At 44.8% G+C, this 18,192-nt stretch overlaps 1 protein-coding gene across 11 annotated transcripts in view; it reads right to left on the bottom strand.

Annotated features, from left to right (window-relative positions):
• Positions 1-1,175: 1,175 nt before the first annotated feature.
• LOC136760027 (phosphatidylinositol-binding clathrin assembly protein) overlaps positions 1,176-18,192 on the bottom strand; it is a 31,094-nt gene continuing 14,077 nt past the window's right edge. Inside the window, exons 8-20 of one of the 11 annotated variants that reach the window (XM_066715248.1) lie at positions 16,682-16,723; positions 14,364-14,449; positions 13,844-13,967; positions 12,794-12,930; positions 11,760-11,863; positions 11,343-11,453; positions 10,024-10,146; positions 9,144-9,174; positions 8,177-8,372; positions 7,531-7,554; positions 6,780-6,836; positions 6,252-6,359; positions 1,176-5,386 (exon numbers count right to left, since the gene is read on the bottom strand). In XM_066715248.1, coding sequence (XP_066571345.1) covers positions 5,372-5,386; positions 6,252-6,359; positions 6,780-6,836; positions 7,531-7,554; positions 8,177-8,372; positions 9,144-9,174; positions 10,024-10,146; positions 11,343-11,453; positions 11,760-11,863; positions 12,794-12,930; positions 13,844-13,967; positions 14,364-14,449; positions 16,682-16,723 — 1,158 coding nt within the window. In that variant the 3' untranslated portion in view covers positions 1,176-5,371. Of the gene's footprint in view, positions 5,387-6,251; positions 6,360-6,779; positions 6,840-7,530; positions 7,555-8,176; positions 8,373-9,143; positions 9,175-10,023; positions 10,147-11,342; positions 11,454-11,759; positions 11,867-12,793; positions 12,931-13,843; positions 13,968-14,363; positions 14,450-16,681; positions 16,724-18,192 lie in introns of all 11 variants that reach the window. The other 10 variants (XM_066715255.1, XM_066715247.1, XM_066715254.1 and 7 more) reach the window with 10 other exon arrangements.

The following is an 18,192-nucleotide window of genomic DNA, read 5'->3' as shown; positions in this document are numbered from 1 at the left end:
ACCTGTGCCCCTACGCCCTGGTCCTACAGCAGCCCACTCTTGTGGTTCAAACACTTATCAGGGATGTGAGTGAATATTTGATGGAGCATGCAAGTAGCTAACCTTACTTACTTATGGCTACAGTAAGACCAGGGGAGAAATCCCATACATTAACAGAAAATGATTGGGAAAAAAATAAAATAAACTCCTACAGGTTTGTCAGGATAGGAAGCCACCAGACAGACACTTACACAGGGGAGTCTGTGGGTAACAGCCACAATACACACCAGACTGTTAATGGTTGAACCTGCATCACCCATGCTGCTCTAAGCTCCAGTCAAAACATGGACTTGGAACAGAGAGATCGTCAGGTCAGTGGTGGGGAACAGCTGGCAGCCTCTGAAGCACAGCCAAAGCAAGGGGCACATGTAAAAGAGGGTTGGCACAGGGGCGGAAAGGGGCTGTTCAGAGAGGATGTAGTTTGTGGTGTCGAGAAATGGATCTCGTGGTCAGGAAATCTTTTTTTTGGGTGGCTGGTGATGCCAAGTATAAGGAAACCAAGGCGTTCCCGTTCTAGAACCTCTGGCAGCCCACAGCACCAGCGATCAGGCAAGGAGTCATGCTGGACCACAGGAATCAAAGCAGCAAGACAGCTAAGACATTGGGATATAGCTCCCCCAAGGAAGAGTAGTCTTTCCTCTTCCGTTTCCCTTATATACTCATTGACCAATTCCGTTTGCAGCTCTGTATGAAAAGCACTGCAGGTTTACAACAGTAGTTATTTATTTCATTTTTAATTTAAGTCTTGGGAGTTGGCTCAGCCTCTTCAGTGCTCCGCTGACCTGAGCTGACCTGACCTGACTGGATTCAGAGCAGAGCAAAACATCCTGCCGTGTGACAGTGCAGTGGGGGCAGCGAAAGGGAATGTAGGTTGGAAGTTGAGGGTGACCTGGAAAAAAGACCACTGCAGTCTGAGTTACACTGAAGGACTTGGGGAATTCACAGTTCTGTTTCTATGGGCAGAGGTGAGGACATTTAAAAAAAAAAATGAATTCCCTTTTGGATTTTTGCACACGCATATACTAGGAAACAAAAAAAATAAATTTGTTGCAGCCAGGCTTCTCCAAGAGGCAGGAATGCTTAACGAATGTATCCTGCAGTGCCAATCAAAACAAAGCTATAGTTATGACAAAACATTTTTAAAAAGTACTTATATGTATGTATTTATTTCTTATTTAGTACAAAAAACAAAACAAAACATGCAGCTTACGCACAGCGCCCCTCACCAGCCCAGAGCTCGCACTGTGAGGCAGCAGTGTGAAGCACGATTTGGAAACCAGGATCTCCTCCCCGACCTGACCCTCCAGAGGTACGGCTGAGGGAAGCCGGCACCAAAATTGCAGCACCAAATCCCACACTGCGCACCTTACAGGGCCAGCACACATTTTCCCTTCTGCTCCAGTGTAAGTTATGAATCCACGGTTCATAAAAACAACAAAAACAGAGACAGGAAAACAATGTGATGCTGTGGCCAAATAAATGTCCATACACTGCCTAAGGATGACCTTTGACCTTTATTTCTCTCCCCCCCCCAAACAGCTTTGTGTAACCCAGTTTATCGCAATTCTGTATGAATTAAAAAATAAAAGCCCATGATCTGTATTGTTTCACTATATGACCTTAAATCCTGATATTCTGCTGTTATAAATACATGTACAATAATAATAATAATAATAAAAAAAAGGTGGTTCTCCCTATCAGAGGAATAATTTGGCATTAAAAATGAACCAGAAAAAATGCAGCATTCCTTCCTCTGATTTTAAATACAAATGATAAAGTGTTTATATATATTTATAGAATGCAAATATCTTAAGTTTAGAAAAAAAAAAAAAAAGTGTACATTGCAGTGTGTTTATATATTATACACACACAAACATATACACACACAGGCACACACATACAAAAGATGAGGCAGCGGCTGAGGAAATGTTGAGAGATGTCCTGAAATTTTCACAAACACTGACAACAGAGAAGAGGAAAAACACAAGCAGAAAAACTAACAAACAAAAAGAAAGAGAAAGCAAAAAAACAAACCACCGAGGGGGGAGACTCTGCAGGTACTGTGTCAGCACACCGGGCTGGTGGGGGGTAGATCTGCTCACAGTGACACAGGAAACAATGATAAAGGCCACAGCCTCTCTGGGGACCGCAGTTGTGCAGTCTGGTCTTTCCTCTTCCAGGTGCTGGTTTCAGCCTGCCTGGGGAACGGAACCAGGGACATCAAAGTGCCCAGGGGTTGTGTGTGCAGGGCAGCACTGCACTCCTATTCAAGGTCAGTTTACAGAAACAATGATGTCATTTTGGGCCACTCTGCTATTCCTCAGGTTCTGCTGGCTGAATGGCTCACACGGAAACAGCCAGACAGGTCGCATACAGTAGAGAAATCGGCACAGTTCTAGGTTTTTTTATAACTTGGCTTGGGGGGTGTGTTAGGGGGGCTCTGCACCTTCTCAGGGGAAAAAGAAAAAGCATCAACTAAGGCTCAGAATAAGCAGGGCCGGCCTGTCCTCAAAGTTACACTACATTCCCCCACACCCCCGTGAAAAAAAGTTCATTCTCGATACTAGTGAAATGGAAGTGTACACACACATAAGGAGCATGATAACCAGGGTTAATGTATGTTCACATGATCATATACATACATACACACATACATGCATACATACATACATAGATAGAGACACTTTGAAGTGCTGATGTTGTTATAGTAATAAATAAGTAAAAAAAAAAAAAAAACGAAGAACAATGGAGGGGGCCTGCTCTGATTGGGGCACGGGGCGTTCTGGAACCATCACGCCTGGCAGCAGGCAGGCAGGATACGAGGGAGTCCATCACACTGTGCTGCTCACCGCGAGCGGCCCAAACTGCATGGAGCCCAGAGCTGTTCGGTACAGAAACTAAACATCTTGCAGGGGTAGGCACCCCGGTTTTCATTGTAATACAAATTTTCTTTATTTTACCCTTTCCTTTTCTCACCACAGTAACAGAAACAATACATTTACTTAACAGATGTCCCCTATATGTTCATATAAACTTCCTCCATAGTATAAAGCCCCCCCCCCCCATCCATCTACATTCCAGCAAACAGCATTTGTTTTGTGCATTTGGAAGCTATTTTTATATATATAATTATTTCACTTCTTTATTGTTGTGCTAATTGCTGTACATTTCTCACTGACTTTAACGATGCCGTGAAACTTCCAGCACTGTGCCTCGGAGAGTAAAGGAGCTGACTGTGCCAATTAGAAATCAGGCTCTGATTCATTAATGCAGTTACTACACCTGCTTTGACTCTCTCGCTCTCTCTCACACTCACTCTCTTCTCTCACACACATTCACTCTTGCACACACTCTCACTCTACAGCACCCTGGAGCTCACGCTGGCAAACGCACAAAATCAATGTGGTAGCGATAGTTTTTTTCAAACCGAAATCCAAAAACTGGGGCTGGAATGACTGACCTCCTGTTCTGAAAGGCATGCATCAGAAGGGTGACTCGGCAAGGACTCCAAACTGCTACCACCACTGTGTCTCAAAAGGTAGGAGGGAAAGACAAAAATGAAGCATAACAGGGAAAAAAAAAAAAAAAAAAAAAACTACCACTGTGGCATTATACTGAAGGCCAAATTAAGTAAGTAGTTGGATTTATGCTTTCGTGATGTACAGAGGAGATCCTGCTGGGTATACAGACAGGGCTGTGAGCCAACCAGAAGACACCGGGCCTCTGTAGTCCTGGGACACAGAAGCCTTTGATGGATCTACGTGACAAATGCCAATACAAAAAAACAACTACTACTCGGCACAAGACAGTCAGTCAGTCAGGCTGTCAACTGCTAAGACTCCACTAGCACAGACACAAGCCAGAGGAAAACGTCAATGACGTGAAAGTGGCTTTTCAGGTGAGTCAGACTGAACCAGTACAGGTACTGTATCAGGATTTGTTTGCCCATTTGAGTGCAATTCCCAGGTGCTGGACTGCCTTTAGGGCCACAAGGACCATCACAAGGTTCCAAAAGACATGGGGGAGGGATAAAAAAGGCGTATCAGTTACGGTGGACTATCAGTTTTTAATGACCGAAGAGCTAGGCCTCACCTGGTCTCTGCAGGTCGGTTCCAAATCTGCAGCTTATTTACCTATGCCCTACATGCAGGACAGGTCTCAAGCATCAGGAGGTAAAATAGAGAAAACTCATCTAACCACAATGCTTTCTCTGAACATCCACAAAAGGTAAGCAGCTATAAGCACGAAGGCCTAGCCCTGGTAGACTGCCCACAAGCCCCTGCTCCGCTGGGCCTGCGCTGAGCAGAGACGCTGCTCTTCACTGAAACAGACCTTTTAGCATTTCTCTTCCCTTACGACACACGTCTGTTCCACAGCTCTGCGTTCTGTTTTTCTTACAGCTCGGCCGGCCGCGCTTTCACAGCACCCTTGACCCGGGGACGGGCACCAGAAACTTAGAGGGTAAATAAATATATATTTTTAAATCTGACCAAGACCTACTGGGAGAGCTGGAATCTTGAACACAATCGGAGAGCTAACTAACTGGGCGGGCAGGGGTGGGGGGGTGGGTCTAGAACACACTGGGGTGTTCCAGAATGCAGTCGCTGCTAAGCAATAGGCCCTAAAACAAAGGCCTGTGAGGCGGGGGGGAGGGGAAGGAACAACAAAATAATAAAACAGTCATAAACAAGTGTTCAAATACATCACAGTAACAAGCATCCATGTAACAAGACACCACAAAACCCCAAACGATCCCAGGGACAGGAAATAAGAACCTCAGGTGAAGCATGGTAGAAAACGTGTGTGTGTGTGTGTGTGTGTGTGTGCGCGTATATATATATATATATATATATATATATATATATATATATATATATATATATATATAAAAAAGAAAAACCCTACTAAATCAGTAAGCTTCAGTGCATTACTGTATTACCATCTTCTCACCCACAGTTCATCAGCTCAGCAAATCTCAAGTTCCCCCAAACCCCAGACTTGTGTTTCTCCAAGGAGGCTCTGCCCAGCCCCGATTTAATGAATCCGTGCGGTTTACAACACGGAGTGGACGCTGTGCTGGAGGGCCTGGCTCGGGGGGAGGGGGGTGGTTTCAGGCAGCGGTCCAATATCTGTGCAGAGTCTGCTGGTTCACAAGTTGGCTGGAGTAGTAAAAATACATCAGTTCTGAGTCTCTGTCCCATCTCAATCTCTCTCCTCCCTCCTGTATTTGGTGTTGGTTGGTTGGTTTTGTTTGTTTGTTTTTTGTTTGTTACTTTTTTCTTCCCGTTTTTACCCCACCATTTCACCTTCCGACACCACTGCATGGTCAGCACTACATAAACTGCATCTGAAAGAACAAGCAAAAAGCCCCAAGATCTTAAAATTAGGAAGAAACACAGACACAGGCTGGCAGGTTGTCAAACAGGAGGACACCAAAACAAGATAACCAAGACAAGATGGCGTGAAAACAGTTTTTGTAAAAGAACAAGGCCTCGTCTACACTACGTAACCAATCTAGAGAACCATACCTGAATACGGTGTAAATAGACCAGTTCAACGCGCCACACACAGCAACAGCTGAGCATTCGGTCGGGATTACTGTAACCACATGCAGTTCGGTGACAGCTCCTCACAGCCCAATGCTTCATGGTACAATATGCCACCAATATGTCTCAATGTGGGAATTGTGTTCTGAGCTTGTAAATTCTTGAATCGTTTCATTGCTCCAGATAATACTCAGCACCATAATTTCAGCATCAATCCCTGTTTTTATATTTATGGAGGCCCATTTGCTTCCCTGTTGTAAAGTATTTGCCATGGGCCAAACATAAGAGTATTGTGGGATTGTGGCAGACACACACCAAAATTAGATCAATATTACAGCAGTCACATTCCTGATTAATCACACTACCGGTTACAATTTAATTTAGAACTGCACTGTAGTGTGCCCCCCTGAGGTCGTCTCCAGTGCGGTTCTTGAGTACAGTATTGAATTTTCTGTAGCGTAGACGCAACTTTTAGCTCAGTTACAAAAAAAGACTAATATGGATTAAGTGCATAGTATAGACAAGGTCTAAAAATCCAGCAGCGACCAGCACTGTTGCAAGCACCCCCGGGACACTGAACTAACTCCACGACGGCATTAACTATTTCTGAGGCAATTCAAATGTACCACCCCCCCCAAAAAAGCAGACTTGCAGAATGCCACTCACCTGGGCTCCTGGGATGGGCGCGAATGGGTTGGTGGGTCTCAGCACTGGCTGGTTGTACATCATTGGCTGGGCGGCCATCATGGGTACGCCTCCCATCTGTGGGGGGACCTGAGGCAACGGAAACACAAGAGGGAAGCGTCAGTATGGTTACCATGGTGCACGGGGCATACCTGACCACAGTGAGGGGGGGGGCTGGACTAAGGCGGTCGCATTGCCTTCAGAGCACAGAGACAAGCGAACGGGTGATGCTAGGAGGGCAACATTTCAGGTCTAGGAAGGCTGGACTATTTGGGGCCCCTTGGCATAATGTAACACTGACAACACAACAGCCACAAAAGGATTCTTTGTACAGGATAATTCCTGTCAAACAAATGTATATATAAATATAAACATGATACATAGTTATAAACTACAATAAAATAGATTGTTAATAATCTATATTGATTTAGAAAAAATATATTTTTATGATGCCATCTTTGCAGCTAGTCTGCAGGGGTGGACTGCACATTGCTAAAGGCGTTTCCTTACCATTCCATACATAGGCACTTGAGGTGTAGTCATGGGAAATGCCATGGGAGCTGGTGCCTGCTGGGACACAAGGCAGGGCAGGTGTTATCTGACACTAGCAACACAACGTGGCTGAGTGCACAACAGCCATTTGATTCCTTTATTTTTGGGGGGAAATTCTGCACTTTTTGCCTGTAGGCCAGCACAGTGCGTCACCTGTCTCAGATTCTCTTAAACAAGGGTCGGCAAATAACGAGTCCTGCAGCATAATGTTTTTAATTTTATTTTAGTTCTATGCTATATATATTTTAAACCATTTTCACAGCACAATAATTAAAGACAGATTAAGACGACGATGATGACGACGACATCAACAGTTCAAAGATTTAAAAAAAATGTCTTGGTCTCAATTCCCCCCTCTTCCACCTTGCCTCACTCCCTCCCTCCCTTCTCTGAATACTATTCAATTGCAATAGCTGTGAAACGATCCCCTCCAAAAACCTCATAAACAAATACGTTTCTTTCAGTGTATAAATTGGGAGGCAGGTTGGTCACGTTCAGTAAGCTAGCTGCTCGTCCACACAAGAGTTTTCTTTGCGGTCTAGTCTAAATGTTCGTGACCTCATACAAAACAAAAAACGCTCATCATCTCCAATGGTGATGGTGCCTCTACAGCCAACTGAAACATAAACCAAGGGACAGTCATTCACTTCTTTATGACAGTAAACCAGACACACATCGGAGCAATTGGAATTTCAAGTGGAGTACTTACGTAGCCCGCATAGAGCATTCCATTCTGTAGTTGCACAGTTAGGCAGTGACAGAGAGAAAGGAGAGAAAGCAAAGGGAATAAAAAAATAACAATAAAAAGGAAGACAGGAGAAAAGTCGGTAAGAGAAAAAAAATAAAAATAAAGTAAATAAAATAAAAACACACAGGAAGTTTAGCGAGGGAATTTGAGGGGAGTTGGTGGGTAGACTGGGAAAAGGAGCAAGGAGGAGATTAGTGAAGAAATTAAATTAGAGACAAGCTTCTAAACCAGCTGACTGGAGTAAGAGTACGTGCAAGTCACAAGCATGCACCGAAAAAGGTAAACACACACAAGGAATTGTTTAGAATGACTACTCCCTGCATCTGCATACAGAGGGGCATTAAAACTGTACAGCTTAAGGACTCCCACTGCCCACGGTCAGCACTAAGGACTTATATTTAAAATAAATAAATATGATCATATTATTACTAAATAAGACATTACCCTGGTGTAAAGGCAAAGGTGAAGCAGGGAGACAGGGAAAAACTAAACTAAACAAAAACAAAAAAAAGCTAAAATAAAAATAAAATAAAAAAGCATTCAGCCCCAAGTTGTTAACAGCCCTACACAGCTGTGCAGGTCAAAGGTCAAAGGACAAATGGCTCACCATCTGGGGCACAGGCACAGGGGCAGGGGCCATGGGTGCAGGGCTCCAGGCTGTGGTGGAGCTCATGGTCTTGGACTGCCAGTTTGTGCCGCCGGTGAGTTTCTTTTCGCCTGGCTGCGTCCACTGCATGTCCGACCTGCCAACATAGACACGGTCAGGCCGGCATTCAGCTCTCCAATACCCTGAGTGAACCGAGCTTTGGCAGGAAGGCAGACAGATAGAAAGAGAGGAGGTAGAGAGAAAGATGGGCAGATTAATTAATTAGATCAAAATCAAGAGGGGGAGAGAAATGCAGGGGGTTAAAGAAGACAGATGACTAACAGAACACACACAATCCTCTTTCACCGACACTGCACAGGTGGGCACGGAGAAACCCACAGTACTGTGAAGGCTTGTATTGCGATACCTCCCACACTGCACTGAGTCTTATTTGCTAAGAAAGTGCAGCTGGAGGTAACTAAGTACCGTCAGTATTCAAACCGCTGAGGTCACAGACAAACATTTTGCTTTGACTGTCTAAAGTGGCTCACATTTAAAGCTGGACTAGAGGGGTACACAAACAAAATCTAATTTTTCAAAATGTTTGGAATGGCGTTCCCCAGGTTCAAGGGGGCCACTTTACAATGATCTGAGGAGGGCCAGCCCAGTCCTGTGGCTCCATAGCCCCTACAGACAGCAGGCAGGCAGGAAAGCAGGCAGCCAGCCAACCAGCCAGCCAGCCTCCCAGCTCTGTCTTAAGCAATGACTGTGGTGGATCTGTGGCTTGTCCTGACAGCAGAATCACAGCCAGATGCTCCTGATCAATACACAATCCCCCAAGGGGCCACAGGCATGCAACATATTAACTGGGGCTGCCAAACTGAAACAAAATAAAAACCTAAAAAATTACAAAGGGTAATCTAGATGCTATTAGCTTTTTGCTTTCAACATTTTTTTGTTTTGTTTTAAAACATTGGGTGACACTTACTTCTTGCCTGGCGTTCCTCCAAACTGAAGATCTAAGCAGAAGGGGGAAAAAACAAAAACAACATAAGTAAAACAACTTTGAAAATGGACAAATGTGAATCAAAAGTGTACCACAAGCACTCCAAGTCTAAGGGGCATCAAACCCCAAGACTGGTGATCTGTAAAGGGACCCAGAGCTCCTGGTGCACAAAATCATCCTCAACTAAAACTTTCACTGAGCCTGGACACAGGTACAGACATAATAAGGGCTACATAACCTGCTGAACTCTGGCATTCCAGGACTGTATCCGACAGCCAACGACCAATATATCCCAGCTTCTAGACTGGTGGCTGCAAGATCTTAGCAATTTGTCGGCATGACATCCCTAGCGGCCAGGCTAAATGCACTCAACACTGGTGTACAAATTGCCTATACAGTGGCTAGCTACCAACTGTAAAAGTCCATGTATAAGGTGGAGTCCACCACTGCAGTGACTCCCAGATTCTGAAGGCCCACCCTTCATCGCCCGTCACTACGACGACTGGGACCACACGCCATTCACGCAGGATGCCACCTACTGTTTCAGTGAAGGGTGGCGCACTGGGCCCGCAGAGGGTGGCGCTGCTGGTTGTGAACGATATCGTAAACTTTCCAGAACTCTGCCCCACATAACTGGAGCGGAGTCGAGTGTTTCAGAGTCTTTATGAATGGGTCGATTTACAGGTGATCATTATAAATAAAACCAAAAATCGCTAAATGAATGCAGCCTGTGGGACTGGGTGCTATTCCAGAAACAGCCACTAGAGTCCCTTGCCACTACAGAGTTTCCACACTTCAAGCAAGCCAGGAGCCAAGGCAGCCCAGGACAGCCCAGCGCACTCATCGCTTCTTCCACACTTACTGCCCACTAGGTTGGCCAGGGAGGAGTCCAGGTCGTTGGCCAGCAGCTTGCCCCCGGGGGCGACTGGAGTCTGGCTCTGCGTGCTCACTGTGGGCTTCAGGAGGTCACCTAGAGGGTCGAAATCTGTTGGGGAGAGGGTGGACACACACAGAGACAACATTACTACAGCCCAGAGGACAGCATCCAAGTTCCCTGTGCACAACTCAAGAGCATGTACAGGACAGCAGTCCAGCCTATCTCCTGCAGGGGACTGAGACAGTGTTGATTGTTCTTCAAGTAATCTGAATCTGAACTGAAAACTACCCTCTTGTTTTTCTATCTGATTTGTGCAATGACAGAGGTGCCCCCATCACCATTCGCAGTCCCCAAACAGCTGCGTCACAGTAACTTTGGTAACAGACAGTTCTGCAAAATAGTTCTATCAGTTTCACAGTCTCACCATTATGCAGTCTCTAAATGCCATGCATTATTTAGCTGCGGTCTCAACTGATGCATGAGGGGTGAGTGTTTTGATGCTGGAGAGCACTCCTCTTGTAAGGTAACCCATGCAGTATCTCTCTCTCCCCCCACTAAATTAATATCAAACTTCATAATTTCCTCAAGAGACGAACAAGCTGGTCTTGCGCTGCAGGTACGAAAACAGCATGTGTTTACAGGCTGCCCGCCCTGCACCGCTCCACAAACCATGCAGTCAGAAAAGCATACTGCTTTCTAATAGAAAGAACCAAAACAGGCCCACTCACCGATGCAGAAAAGCCGCCGCGGTACCCAGAAAGGATGGGAGGGGGGAGGAAAAAAGAAAGGAAAGAAGTAGCATTAAAGGGAAATACAGTTCCTTTGTTTCTTCAGATTTTGAGGAAAGGACATTGCAGTGTTGCACAACCCACAAGCAAGAAAGGGAAAGCAATGCATGCTAAAGTAACAGGAATTAGGCAACAGCATGTCTGTCACATGATGCACCAAATAACAGACCGAAAACATTCAATTTCCTTCTTATGTACTTATTTGTGTGTGTGTGTGTGTGTGTGTGTGTGTGTGTGTGTGTGTGTGTGTGTTGTCACCATCCGAAGACATGTGAATGAAAAGCAAATTGCCAAATAAGCAAGAAAACGTTTACCGTACATTTCATTTGTTAGGGGGGAGGGGAGGGGTTAGATTTTCAGCATATAAGTCGTATAATCGAAAGCTTTAGGAGACAAGGTACACAGGAACAGCGGTGAAGGCAAAGTATTGAGCTCTCCAATCTTGGAGGTGGTCAGATTCAGGGCGGACTGAGAGACAGTTAAGAGAAGCACTGAATGAGCAGGGAGGAGCTTTACCATCCGCAGGCTTCACATCGTTATTGGCAACTCTAGTCCCGAACACGGCATCGAAATCTACATTCATTGTGGACAAGGGAACAGTCTGTTGGACAGGATGGGTTTCCAGACCTGGGGACAGAACAACTATAAACACAGGAGTTTCTGCAGCAATGTGAACTAAAACCTAAAAATAAAAGCTAAATAAAATGATAAAATCGTACAGACGCTCTGATGCCTACTTGCTGCGATGCTCCTGCACATGCATCACAAATCTGGCGTCTCTGTCAGTGCAGTTTTTTGACAGATACCGCTACGGATTTACGGAGTGTTTGTCCCCCACCACTTTACTACTGTTTGCTCAGCCAATCTGGGCTTGCACGGCAGTGGTAGGTGTATGTTAGCAACAGTTGGAGGCTGTGGCAGAGGGAAACTTACCTCCCCAGGCACTATTGACTGCTGTGGAGATGGCCGGTGTGCTCTGCACGGTGGGGACAAAGGCAGGCTGCAGATCGAACAGGTCGCTGGTGAGGTTTGGCATGCTGCTGAAGGAGGAGAGACATACATAGATTGACAAAAATGTCGACCTGCACGAGACTGCAAATGAAAACAGCAAGTCAGTGGCACCTCTCTCATTAGAAATTGGTTCCTGTCCATGTTCACCCCCCACTGTGTAAGAGTCAAGGTAACTCATAGTCCTAAAGGCCCCGGTCTTTTGTTCCAGTCTAAACATCCATCACCCTCAACCTTTAAAGGGGAACTCCACTGAAAATCTATATTTCCTCAGGTTATTCCACAAGCAGAACAATTTTACATGATTATTTTATTCCAGGCACTGCCATGTGGTCTACAGCGGAGTGCGAACTGCGCGTTCTCCAAAGTGAAATCTCCACACGTACGCAGTTCGCACTCCACTGTGCCTGGAATAAAATAATCATGTAAAATAATAGTGACAGTTCTGGGTGGTAAAAAACTGTTCATGACTACAAACCGATGGCTCTTTCGGAAAAATAGGGTGATGGGGCAATCAAACGTGCAAAAAATGGTGACTTCTCTGATTTTCTTTATTGACTTCCAGCAAAGCAGCTCCAGAGTTAGCACCCCCATGACATCATGGCATTTATTTCGATCTCTGATTTCTAGTATATGAGCTGGACATGAAAAACTCACTCCACGGAATAGGTTTCTACTTATAGTATAACCTTCCCCATGTACCCGCTTCCCCACCTTGAAGCTGTCTGCTGTTGCTATTGTCCCTGTACCTGATTCTCAAACATTTTTACCTGCCCTGTGTGCAACTGTCTTCGGGTTATTCTGGCCTGTTCTATGTTATGCTGTACTGCAGCCAAAACACACGCCTCCAGCACAACCTGGCAGCGAGCAGTGTCAGATCCTGCACCCTGGAGCACTGTGCAGCGTGAGTGCCAGGGCCTGAGGAGCTTGGCAGTGTCTGTAGCACAGAGGCTCAGTACCTGTTGGTGGAGGGGGCAGTGGCTGGGGCGGAGAAGAGGTCCAAGCCAACAGTGCCGTTGTTGGCGGTGCTGCCTACGGACTGGGCGCTGGGAGATGCACTCGGAGTCTGCATGCCAATCTCCTTCAGACGCTGGTCCTGCAAACAGAACAGCCAGGAAGCAGCGCAATGAAGACATGACAACACCGTTAACACCAGGCTCTCCAGAGCTCGGCGCAGTTCATTATTGATTTTGACTTTTTGTTTGCTTGGGGCATTTTAAGCTCGACAGGCAAGGCGAATCAGATACAGATCATGGTGGGTGGTTGGACAGATAGAATAAAATACAATAAAATGCAATAATACACTGCCAAATATATAGACATTTCCAGAGAACAGAGCTACAAGTACTGTTTAATGCCTGGCACGGTTTAAAATGATTATTAATAGTAATAATAGTAATAATAAATAAACAGTTTTAACAAGTACTGAAAATGAACAGGGGCTGCCCAGCAAGGGAATGTACAATCTGCGGCTGGCAGGAGCCAGGTTGCCGTATTAGTCTTATCTTGGGACAGTCCGAGGGGTGCTGGCATTTTCCTCGAGAGGCTGCTGAGGAATTCAAACGCACGAGGTCCCCGGTCGGGGCATGCATGGAGAACAATGAAGTTCACATCCCTCTAAGGCTTGACTGCTGAAGGTCGGCGGCCAGCTGTGACGCACCCGGCTTGGCTAATCATACACGGAGGGCAAAGGTGCCCCTGCAAGGACAGCATGTTCAGCCTGCGAACTATGCTCACATAAACAAGGCTGACAAAACGCCTCAGGAAGAACCTCAAGGGGGGGTTAACAATGGTTTTGACAGTCATGATTTTTGCCTTTCCTTTTTCAGTTATTTGTTTTCTCTTTTTTTTTTTTTGGCTCATTTTGTTTGTGTAAAGCAGTGTTCTCCAGTCCCAGCACTGATAGACACCCACATTCTCCAGTATTAGGAACATGAATTTAGATTAATGTATTCATTTATTCTTTGGCTGATGCACGGAGGAGGTGGTAGAGGGTTCGAAAACCTCACCTTGAGAGACTGCAGCCTGGCCTGCTCCTCCTCCAGCGCCTGTTTCTTCTCCTTCTCATCCATGCGACTGAAGGACATGCCCGTGTTGGACAGGGAGGACACAGCGCTGGACAGTGTGCTGGCTCTAGGGGAGAGGAGAGGAGATATTTCAGAATAGCCAGGGCAGCACTCCTTTCAGAATGGTGCTACTGTGACCACACCTTTCCCCACACCAGGATTTCCCAGCACCTGAACCTCCCATTCACCAGAAGTCTCCCAGGAAAAAAAAAAAAAAAGATTTGCAGGTGCCGCATCAAGCTAAAAACTTAGGTTATATAACTATGAAACAGGTACAGACATTCACCACGGTCTCCATAGTAGACCAACACAGATGAGTTTTTTTTTCAGGCCGAAGCTTAGGATACATTACAAAACATCCAGATCCCCAACCCCCACCCCAAAAATTACACCAAAATCAAATCACTAAATTAATTGACAGACCATGCCATTTAGCCTCTGTTTGGTGCTCCGAACGCCATACCTGCTGGCCGCAGAGAACTCCTTGGTTTTCTTCCCCTCCAGAGAGGCCAAGTGCTGCTCCAGGGCTTCAAGCAGGCTGCTGGGGGCCTGTAAAGGAGAGGGCAGGGTACGCGCAGTGAGACCCCCACACCCCAGGGCCGGCGCAGCACTCAGACGCAGCCACACATGAGTGTCGCTCTTCTGCAGGCTCAACCAATGCATCACCCTCCACAAATCATGGTCACATGCCCCATAGGTCATTTTCACAAGCCACCCCCACCTCCACCTCACCCCACCCCACCCCAAAAAACAAAGGAACCACTTGGAAGTACAAAAGGGGGGAGGACAGAGCCCAGCATGCATACCCATAGTTCAGTTTTGCACCCCCATGCTGACATATATACAGGCCTGCGAGATCTTTTTGTTGCAGCTCACATTGGAAATGGAGAATTCACCCCCCCCTCAAGTAAAATTATACATAATATAGGTCCAATTCATAAAACTTTCCACCATCTGCAGGAGTGCATATATGCTTACACACACACAAATATACATATAAAATTATAGATACATAGATTTAGTGTTGCGTTTGGTTTCCAAGTTCTCCAAAATGAGTCTTTTATACATTATTGCATCTCCCCATTGAGTTTCTCCATGATGCAGATATGATAGAGTGTGGAGACTATCTTGTGTTCATATATTTTATGATAGATTTGCCTATGATGAAAAATGTCCCACTGACTGATTAAGGTTATTTAAATTTAAGGTAGCAAATTATTTAACCACATATCATTAGACAGTCTAATAATAATTTTCAAGATGGCAGCAACAGCTTTAGAGGGTCTGCAAGAAGGACATTCAGGAAAGTGTGAGTTGAGTGAGGGAGTGTGAATTAGTGTGAGAGAGTGTGTGTGCGTTTGTGAGTGAAGGAAGGAATGGGAAGAAAAACAAAAAACAAGAAACGAAATTGAAAATCGGGAGGTCATGGAGAGACAATCCAGAGAGAAGCAGAGACAAGCATGGTTTTCAATTTCATATTTTAATTTAAATTCTAACCGATGCTCTAGAAGTTTCTCTGTGTGTGAGGGGTGCTCATCTCTTCCACTGGTCTTTACCAACACTGTTGTGTTATTAGGTTGCTGATCCCACGTGTTACACATGCACGCACACACACACACACATGTAGAAAGAAGTTGGAAGCCAAAGCACCAAACTGCAGTAAGACAGATTTCTCAGATACTCTGTGCATCATATTAAGAGAAAACCAAAAAACAATTTAAAACCGTAAATATTTTTTTTTATTTTAAATCAAAATAATGATCAAATCAGTCAAGATGTCCTGTACTGAGAAATGGAAGTTACGGAGAGGAAAAAACTACCAAAAACAAATAATGTTCAAAAGATATATAGAAAAGAAAGAGAAAGAAAGAAGGAAAAGAAAAGGAGCCCCTGGAAAAATCCCATTCGCTGCTCTCCCCACAGCTCTGTAAACACGATGGCTTTAGATAAAGATGCAAAAGCTGTTGAACTCTAGATCTCGGCTGGCTATCTGATCATTGCACATCCGTTTTGTTAAAACGGGGCTGGAGCTGTGCAACATGGCTGACTTCACTCGTACAGGCCTGGAGGGGGGGGGATTGTACAAAGCCAAACTAACATGGCATTAAGGAATCTGACTGATAAATTCATTTTTCCATTAAAACTGTGGACAGGTAAATGAAACGAAGCAAACAAAAAGTATTTATGCATTTGTTGGTTTGTTTAAAAGAGCAGGAACAGCAGTTCTGAAAATGTATGACTTATACCCACAAAGCCCCTAACTACTAGAGGGCAATGCCTTGTGAGATGGTTCATTTAAAATCAGGGACAAAGAAATGCATGTGCCAGTGTTAGCCAGCTTAAGCTTTATATATTTTCCAGATCATAAAAAAAAAACTCAATTTGAAGCTTATTTCCCACAATTCCTATCTACCATTAGCTTCAACATAGGCCTGATTACTACAGTAGATACTCTGGAATGGGATCATGAAAGGACTATGCTCCAAAGGAAACCACAGCAAGGGAGAAAAAAATAATAATAAATCAGATTTGAATTTAACAACCATATTTAAAAGACTAATAATAATTTTCATTTAAAAATAATATATATCAAATGCAGACTCTCTCGTTAAGGAGCAACAGGAGCAAAACAACTGCAGATCCCCTGTGTTTGCAAGAGTCCTGTTGCCTCAGCTAAGCAAAGGTGGCCTATTAAAAAGGTGGAAGCCTGCAGGGTGAGTAGGGAATGACAGCGTTAGAATGAAGCCACATGGAGAAATTTGAGATGAAATGCACACTGACCTGAGTAAGATCTGGTATGTCACCCTGATCAATTCCAACTTGCTGTGTCACACAAAAAAAAAAAAACACAAAAACAAAAACAAAACAAAAAATACAAAAACAAAACAAAAGGGGAATAAGAAAAGAAAATATAACAAAAGGGCCCATTACTCCATGCAGTGATTGTAAAAACAGAAAAAAGGGTTTGGCATGCTAGCACAGACAGACTGGACTGGAATGGATTGCACATTTAAATGCCTTGGACTGGTGCAGTACTGTGGTCTGGTATAGTGGTATATGGCAGTCATGTTACCGCAAGACGTGAAACATCTGAATAAGGACTTTCATCTATGCTTATTTTGGCAAACCGCACAAAACACACATGGTAAAGACATTTTATTTATTTTCTTGCTTGTTGTACAAAACCATTCTGCTGCAAGTATACCAAGATATGACTGTAGCTTTAGCCAACCTCAGTCTACTTTGGTTTTCACCCCTCCCCACCCAACTAAAAATAAAAACAAGTTCACAGACATCATAGCAAGGTTATAGTTTTCCCCAACCCCCTCCTACACAAACATAGTACACAGCACTGTGGAGTTCTGGAATGTAAACAAATATAGTCCATAAACAGGATGGTAGCATAGATGTCTATATAAATCATCTTCAGTGACAGGAGTACTGTGAGAACGTGCACTTCCCTGTCATTCCAGTCCCAGGGATCCATTTTTACTTCAATTCATTCAGCCAAGCCAAGTCTGAGCTACAGTCTTGCTACCAGCATGCAGTTGGCTGTGGGGTTATTTTAGTTTTTCGCGCCGATTCAAACGGACTGGGTAGCCCGTGGAAGTAGGTGATCACTCCCAACATTCAGGGCACAGGGCTCATATATCTTTCAGCCCAGCCGAGAATATGCCCGGCTGCGCCCTGCCTTAGGATCGGATCCACCTGGAAGAACAGAGCAGGCTGCCTCTCAGGCTCTAATGTGGGAGAGAATGCTCTGAAGGCCAGCAGGGGCCAGGCTTTTTTTTTTTTTTCGTGGCGGAAAACAGAAAATAGAAGAAAGAGAAGGAGAGAGAAAATAAGGTGAAAACAAATAAAGAGAGAAAGATGCGCATTTCTAAAGGCGGAAATTTAAAAATAACTAACTAAATAAAAATAAAAGGTTTGTGACTGCGAGAGCTCCGGAAAACTCAATAAACAAACAGGTAAAAACATAAATCAGTCGATTAAACGAGTGGTTGTCTAGACTGACAGGCGGTGTGCTGCTTTTGTATGGGATCTCACACACTGCTGTGATATCGGGTCCGTTAGACAGCCAGTTCATCTCCGAGCAGGAGAGTGGGCACATAAATTAACCATTAATCCATGCAGTGCAGGGCTACAGGCATCAGACACGCTGCACAACGCAAAGGACCTGCACAGGCACCTCATCATCCATCAGGTCGCGCCAGCATTCGCCACTAAATCACGCCCGCATCAAGGCATTCCAGCATTTCCCCCAACGTATAGCAACACTGGGATGTAAATAT

This window comes from Amia ocellicauda, chromosome 10 (assembly GCF_036373705.1).
Source record: "Amia ocellicauda isolate fAmiCal2 chromosome 10, fAmiCal2.hap1, whole genome shotgun sequence".
NCBI lineage: Eukaryota > Metazoa > Chordata > Actinopteri > Amiiformes > Amiidae > Amia > Amia ocellicauda.
Note: the sequence above shows the minus strand (reverse complement) of the source record. Positions and strands in the feature narration are given on the sequence as shown.